Below are 8114 nucleotides of genomic sequence, written 5' to 3' on the forward strand. Positions count from 1 at the left end.
CACAAGGTCCCAACCCTGTTAATCTGTGAATGCATATACTTAGATAGCGGCTTCTGACAGTTTTCTCTGGCTGTTTTAGTAGGCTACTTGGCCCTGTGCCCATCCCATAATGAAGGGGGCACAAGAAGTCTGCAGATGGCCAGGCAGAAAGAAGGAACAACTGGCACCTCTGTTGAAAGGGAGCTAACGGTGATTCCAGAACCAAACCTCCATCTTCAACAGCAAGCTGTGACAACAATGCTCCTAGCTTTAACAAAGGCAGATATTGAGGAGATATAGTTTGAAGATTTAGGGGGCTGGGGGCTAAAACATACGAAGAAGAGGAGGAAGGATTACAGGAAGTGGGCCTGTCTAATGAAAAGGAGGACTAGGGGAGACATGATAGCAGTCTTCCAATATTTGAGGGGCTCCTACAAGGACCATAGGGTCAAACTATTTTCCAAAGCACCAAAAAGCAAGACAATGGTTGGAAATTAATCAAGGGAGAGAAGCAATTTGGAATTAAGGAGAAACTTCCTACCGGTGATGGCAATTAACCAGTGGAACTGCTGGCCACCAGAAGTTGTGCGTGCTTCATCACTAGAGGCTATTAAGAAGAGACTTGTCTGAAATGGCACAGGGTCTCCTGCTTGAACAGGGGGCTGGACTAGAAGACCTCCAAGGTCCCTTCCAACTCTATAATTCTGTGTTCAATGATTTAAATCCCTCCCCTTGACCAAGGCAACATACAGATGAGCAATTACTAACAATATAAAGAGGGACCTGTAATTTTGCTCTAGGTGAAACAGTTCCAGGAGAATAAATTTCCTTTTCATGCACATTATTTACACATTTTTTTCCCCAAATAATTCTCCGACTGATAACTGCAAACTGTTGATTAAAAAGCCAAGGGAGATTATCAGAGTTCCTAGGCCTTCTGGGAAAATATTCACGGGCTGTTTTATTCAAGGTTCAAAGCAGTCAATGATAAAAGTACTGTTTTCATTTAAAATAAGGAAAAATAACCTGAATAACTACAGCCAATACTACAACAGCATTCTAGATGCTTTCAGCTCAACTCCCAGTTCTTAAATAAACATCTTGCAACTTTTTCCAACAAGGAAACAACCAGGATGGGAAATGCCACGTCTGTTCATCACGTCCCAAGCCCTGCTCCAATCCAGCAAAGATGTTAAAAGTTGATAAAAGTTATGGAGCATGGTCTGATTTTTAAAAAGTCCAGGAACAGAGCAGCTCATATAGTTAAACACCGTCTCCAGCTACTACAAGTAAATTGTGCTTATTACCATATATTTTAAAGGTTATAAATCTCTGCGTTGGATGAGAAGGTAGAGAAGAAGGAGGAAAACTTAGAATTCCTCTGAGAATTACATACCACCACCCCCAAAAAAATGGTCTCCGTTCCTAAAATTCCAGAGATGAGTTCAAGGACAGTTCCAGACTGTCAAACCAAGTACAGAAAACATCTGCTTATAAAGAGGACATTCTCAAGCAAGGAGAAGAACATCTGCCTGCTAATCAGGAATGGGACTACTCTACACAGGGTGCAAAAACCCAGAAGCATTGTGGCTTTTTTCTGTCCTCTATTTCAGTTTGATGCTACCTAGTGATGCTCTGGATTTTAACAGCTTCTACCTAGTAGCCCACCTCAGAATTGCTTTTATCTAAGAAGTAACTGGACTGAACGAAACAATTGCACTCCTGGAAACTGAAACAATCTCCGTAGGGTTCACACAATTTTGCTAAGCCGTTGTGTCTTCAGCTGTGGTTTATTACATAAATAGGAGTCGACATAAGTCAACATACATAGCCATAAACTCTGATTTATAAATCACAACGACTAGGTTCGTTTAATAGGCTGGACCAAACAAAGTGCATTAAAAGCAGAGCTCTCCAACCTTGGCCACGTTAGGAATTCTCAGAGTTGAAGTCCACAAGTCTTAAAGTGGCCAAGGTTGGAGACCCTTGCATCAAAGCTTAATTTTCCCGTAAAACAAATGTAGGGGCCGTTTCTGTTCACTTTAGGGGAGTGATTTCCTCTGCTACAGAAAGTCCACACTCACTCGGGGCTCCGGGACTAAAGAACCAAACTTATCCTGAAATTAATACCAAGCAGCGATTCACAGAAATAGGCCTCAGTAATGCCACTCCAATCTCTTTTGCAAAAGAAAAAGAAAGAAAGAAAGAAAGAAAGAAAGGAAGGAAGGAAGGAAGGAAGGAAGGAAGGAAGGAAGGAAGGAAGGAAGGAAGGAAGGAAGGAAGGAAAGAAAGAAAGAAAGAAGGAAAGGAAGAAAGAAGGAAGGAAAGAAAAAAGACAGAAAGACAGAAAAAAGAAGGAAAGACAGAAAGACAGAAAGAAGGAAAGAAAGAAAAAGAAGGAAAGAAAAACAAAAGACAGAAAGACAGAAAAGAAAGAAGGAAAGAAAGAAACAAAAGAAAGAAGGAAAGACAGATAGAAGAAACAAAACAGACAGACAGACAGAAAGGAAAGAAACAAAAGAAAGACAGACAGACAGGAAGGGAGGGAGGACAGAAGGAAAGAAACCTGGCATGACTCATCTACTATAGTTATCAGTGTGAAAATGTATCAGGCACAAACTGTTGAGAGAAACTGAACGGTAAGAAAGATCTCACAATACAGGAAGTCCGTGACTTACAGCCACAATTGGGCCCCAGATTTCTGTTGCTAAGCGAGACATCTGTTAAGTGAGTTTTGCCCCGTTTTATGGCCTTTCTGGCCAGCGTCATTAAGTGAATCACTGCAGGTGTTAAATGAGTGACGCGGTTGTTACGTGAATCGGGCTTCCCCGTGGACTCTGCCTGTCAGGAGGGGGCAAAATGGGACGTCGCGACCCCCCCCCCCTGGGTCCCTCCAACCCCCACCCACCCCATCACCCCCGTTGTGTTCATGGTTTTGCCAACCCAACCCACCCTCGCGTGACAATACAATCGAGGGATCTCAGTGCTGGGTTTGCACCTGGCAATTGTTATACCCTGGGATGGAAACTTTAGTGGAAAAGACAAGAAATCATTTCTCCCTATAGCCACGATGGCGAACCTATGGCGTGCGAGCCTCAGGCAAACTTACCTCACTGCGCATGCGTGCGCCTCCTGGCTGATTTTTGGCCGGTTTGAGGCCATTTTTGGCCTTTCCAGAGGCTTGAGGGAAGCCTCCGCAGGCCGAAAAGTAGACCTGTTTTGTCACTTCCAGGAAATACCAGAAGTGACAAAACGGGCCTATTTTTCAGCCTGCCAAGCCTGCGGAGGCTTCCCTCTGGAAAGCCTCTGGAAAGGCCAAAAAAGGCCTCAAATTGCCCCAAAAATCAGCTAGGAGGTGCAGTGCAGGAGGAGGCATTGGGAGGGCTTGTGTGCGCGTGTGCAGGGGGCATGGGGGGCAGCGCGTGCATTGCCTTCTAGGTGCTGGCACGTGAGTGCAAATGCACACACACTTTTTGGCACAGGAGCCCAGAAAGGTTAGCCACCACTGCCCGATAGGGTTGAGCCTGCTGGGGCTGAGAATTGTACCTGGACGGTGCAAAACACCTTCTCTTCTCCAGGCAGCCCCAACGGACGGCAAGCAGGCAGGACGTTTTCAGAGCTCTGTGCAAAAAGCTTCTTTCTTACGTTCCCGTCCTACAGTCCAACCCCCAATGCTCCCAAATAAGTAAGATAAAATAAAATAAATAAAGAGTGACAGATGCCTTCCTGTTGCCTCATTTCTAGCCAAACTGCAGGCAGGAATATACAGACCTACATAAGTGAGTCACTCCGTGGTGTTGTGTTGTCGCCCTTGGGCCAGCTTGGCTTCGTTGGGTCAGCCAGATTTTTGGGGGGAGTGGGGGGGGGGGAAACAGCTGTGAGTTTTAATCTTCATGCCAGGGAACTAGGAAATAGAGAGTTTTAAAATAGGGATTTCTATTTTATTTAACTAGCTAGCAACAAAAGGAGTTTCGGCACAGGCGTTCCTCCACGAACAAGTTCATTTAGTGACCGAAGTTCCGACAACTCTGCGGGAAAAAATGACTTACGGCTGTTTTTCACACTTACGACCTTGGCACCATCTCCGGGGTCACATGGTCCAAATTCGGATGCTCAGCACAACTGACCCATGTCTATGACAGTAATAAAGTTTTATTCCATTCTATTTCTATCCTCATTTAGCAACAGTAATTTTGGGGCACGATTGTGGTCGTAAGTGGAGGATGTACTATATTTGGCCCCAAGAATTGCTCAATTTCTCCCTTTTTCTTTTAGAAATTCTACCTGCATTTCTAAAACCAGGATCTTGCTGTAGGGTGGAAAATCCCAACATAGACTCGGAAATTACCTAGCCCAATAAAGAGCATTTCTAGGGTAGATTCAGAGCGCAATTTTTTTATGCCTTATTGGGAGGAAACTACACAGCCTTGGCTAAAAGGAGACACAAAGGATTGTGCTCTGAGTCTTTCCTAATCACAATTAGTTCAACAAACAACTGAGGAACCTCTTCCAACCACCTCATGGGCTCTTTCAAGATATTTAGTCAGAACTATTATTCGAATATTCTCTCCACCCTCTGAATTCACATCATCCGGGGATTTCTTGTAATCTGAAAGATATGCAACGCACACATACACACAAGGAAAAAAAACCCCCACTATAATTGAAAATATCACCTTGCCAGACTGCAGATGTTTACACAACAAGGCGGGTTGTAGCAGATGGAGAGAACTGATCTTAATCACAAAACAGATCTTCGTCACAGATCAGAGGACACCACATTGTTTGCTTCATTAAACAAGATGCAAAAATGAAACCTGATTTCCCGTTGTTATTTTTTGTCCTGTCTAACTCAGTATTTTTCAACTTCAAGATCCATGGACTACAGCTCCCAGAATTCCCAGAGCTGGCTGGGACCCTTGAAAGGGATGTGCAATTTGTACACATATAATCTAAAATAAACACTTATTTTTGGGGGGGTGGGGAAAAACTCATAGGGTTTATAATAATCAGCAAAGCACAACTATAATTTAAAACCATATTCACCAATGCTGTTTTATTTATCCTGTCATAATAAACAGAGGTATCTATGGAATTCTTTGCTAATAATGTCAGAAGTCCTTGAGGCATCTCAGCGTCCGTTTTTAGCAATCTGAATATACTGACAATTGAAATGTAAATAACCTTTGCAATGTTTTAATGGTGTCTATGCAGTAATTTTAGGTCCAGGAGCCAAATCACATGTAAAAACATCCATGCAATGCTACTTAATAACAAAGTTCTCCAAGGTTAACAATTTTTTTTTAAAAAAGAGAGAGAGATTAGGTTAAGTGTTAGGAAAACAGAACCCTCGCTGAAATAGGCAACTCCACAAATTGGTTAAAGAAATTAGCAATCTTCCAAACAATCATGGGGGGAAAACTTCCAGAACCAAAGTCCTAACAATTGGGTTTCTTTTTTGCATTAGATATTTAGGGCTGAGGTCATACAATTTACCCACAAACCTTACCCCTGCGATTCTTACTAAAAACGGAAAGCCGCCGGGCTGTAAGCGGGGAAAGGCTGCCAATAATCCGCATTTCAAAGAATAAAGAGCCTCGGAAAAGGGCAGAAAAGAGAGGCCTGCCTTTGGCAAAGCACCGAAAATAAAATTTAAAACAAAACAAAACAAAACAAAACAAAACAAAAAAGGTGAATCTCAGACCTGAACCGACCAGCCAAGATTTTCTTTTATAGGAAAACCCAGCAAATGAACCACTTTTAACCCGAAGATTTTTCCCAGCCTGGGCGGCCGCCTCTGATTCGTGAATTCGGAAACCATCAGGCGTCGTTCCCATCCGTGGAGCCCCAACAACCCCCCAAAAAAATGTCTGTTGTTGTTTTTTTAAAGGAAACCTTTCCTTGCTAACCTCGGAATTGACAGCTCCAGACGGACTCTCAGAGCAACGTTAGACCGTCGTTAAATGGGGCAAGCTCTCCAAAAGGCCCATCAACGGGACGCCTGGGCCTTTTCTTTTCCTTTTCTTTTTTGCTTTTTCCCCCCCCCGCTTTCTGTCATTCCCAACCCCAGGCCCCCTTCCCTGACCCCCAAGGCCCATCATCCACGGCTGAAAGACCCCCCCACCAGGCCGGGCCAACTTCACCCACCCCCAGGGGTTGCCAAGCGGCTCCTTCCAAAGAGCCAAGCTCGGCTGAGGGTCTCCCCCATTGAGGAAGCTGCCCCACCCAAGAGATCCCAGGTTGGGGGAGGGGAGGGGATCCAGGCGGGGGTCTCCATCTGTTGGGGGAAATCCACCCACCCAAGCTCGGCTGATGGAGTGGGGGCTGCCTTTTCTCTCTCCACGCCCAGCCAAAGCGAAGGGAGGCCTGCCGCGCGCCCTCCCCCCTGAAAGACCCCTCCCCGTCTTCCCAGGACGCCCCCTCCCCATCTCAACCTCCTCGGCCTCCGCGGGCGGGCGAGGCCCGGCAGGCTTGGCTGCCAGCCCAGGAGGAGGAGGAGGAGGAGGAGGCCCTGCCCTTCCCCGGGGAAAGAGGCCCCGCGGCCTCCCAGGAAGCGCGGGCGGAGCGGCGGGGCCTGCAGCGTGGAGAAGCGCCCCCCCCTCCTCCCTCAGCTGCCAGCCCCCCAACCCAAACCCATCCAGCCCGGGACCCCCTTTCCTCAGGCCGGCACAAAGAGGCGTCGGAAGGCGCCTTGCAACAATGTCTCCCTCGCAGCGCCTTGCAAGCCTGTAGCCAAAGCGCCTTGCAACAATGTAGCCCCGGCGGCCTTGGCTGCTTGAAGGCTGGCGCGGGGGGTGGGGGGAGGAAGAAGAGGAGGAGGAGGAGGAGGAGGAGGAGGAGGAGGAGAAGCAGCGCCTGGGTGGTGTTGGGGGTGCGGCTTACCCAGCGGCAAGGCCTTGTTGAGCAAGTGGGAGCTGCCCATTGAAGCGCGGGGGCCGGGCGGGCAGGGCGGGCGAGAGCTCCGGGCAGGCTGCTCGGGCGCGAGGAGGAGGAGGAGGAGGAGGAAGAGGCGGCGAAGCAGATGGCGGGCCCGACGGTTTTTCCCCCCGCCGGCCGCCCCGACCGACCGACGCGCTGCGCCCAGCCAGGCAGCAGGGAGGGGGAGGAGGAGGAGGAGGGAGGAGGGAGGAGGGGAGGGGAGGGGAGGGGCAGCCCAGCCCCGGGACTGCCAGCCCAACCCACCCACCCAACTCACCCCCCTCCTCCCCCGCCCCCCAGGCTTCGATCTCCCGGTTGCTGCCAAGCGGAGGGGCCGGCAAAGGCGCGCGGGCGGGCGGGCGGGCTTACCGGAGGGACCCACCGGCCTGGCGAAGGCGCTGAGCCCGCTTAGCGGCGGCGGCGGCGGCAGCAGCTGCTCCTCTTCCTCCGGCGCTGCGGCGCTGATGCTCCAGCTCGGCCGCTGCTTCCGTCCTCCTCTGGCCGGCTGCGACGACGGGCCGGAGGCGACAGGGCGCGGGGTGGCCGCGGCGGCGGCGGCGGCGGCGGCCGCCGCTCGGGCCGGCAAGCCCGGCTGGATTTTCCTGGCGGCGGACGGCTTCAGGTGGAGGTCTGCAAAGACAGAGGGGGGAGGGGAAGATGTGGGGGGAGGGGAAGATGTGGGGGAGGGAGGGGGAGGCTATGAAGTTAAGAGAAGCAACAAAAAGGGGGTTTGTGGGGAGGGGACTTGGTTTGGGGCCAGGCACCGGGAGACGGGGAGTTCTAGTCCGGCTTTAGATGGGAAAGCCGGCTGGGTATCTTTGCCACAATCCCCAGGAGTTCTAGGCTCACCTTAGCCGTGAGCCGGCTGGGTGACCTTCAGCCACTCTGCATGAGGCTGGGAGTTCTAGCCCTGCTTTAGATCTGAAATCACCAGGCGATGGGAGTTCTAGTCTCACCTTAGCCACGAAAGCCATCTGGGGGATTTGGGGACAATCACCAGGAGACTGGGAGTTGTATTCCCAACTTAGCCATGAACACGGACTGGTGGCTTTGAGACCAGGAGACGAGGAGTTCTAGTCCTGCTTTAGATGGGAAAGCCGGCATCTTGCCACAACCCCAGGAGACGGGGAGTTCTAGTCTCACCTTAGCCGTGAAAGCCGGCTGGGTGACCTTCAGCCACTCCGCATGAGGCTGGGAGTGCTAGCCCTGCTTTAGAT

At 49.7% G+C, this 8114-nt stretch overlaps 1 protein-coding gene across 4 annotated transcripts in view; it reads right to left on the minus strand.

Annotated features, from left to right (window-relative positions):
- The window catches only part of CTBP1 (C-terminal binding protein 1), a 60859-nt gene extending 53202 nt beyond the window's left edge, over positions 1–7657 (minus strand). For 2 of the 4 annotated variants that reach the window (XM_087938082.1, XM_087938081.1), the window contains exon 1: positions 6862–7072. In XM_087938082.1, coding sequence (XP_087794208.1) covers positions 6862–6901 — 40 coding nt within the window. In that variant the 5' untranslated portion in view covers positions 6902–7072. Of the gene's footprint in view, positions 1–5888; positions 6366–6861; positions 7073–7266 lie in introns of those variants that run through there. The other 2 variants (XM_087938083.1, XM_087938084.1) reach the window with 2 other exon arrangements.
- Positions 7658–8114: the final 457 nt, after the last annotated feature.

The sequence above is a fragment of the Pseudonaja textilis genome, chromosome 8 (genome assembly GCF_049901715.1).
Source record: "Pseudonaja textilis isolate UNSWEBS1 chromosome 8, rPseTex1.2, whole genome shotgun sequence".
In the NCBI taxonomy this organism is placed as follows: Eukaryota; Metazoa; Chordata; class Lepidosauria; order Squamata; family Elapidae; genus Pseudonaja; species Pseudonaja textilis.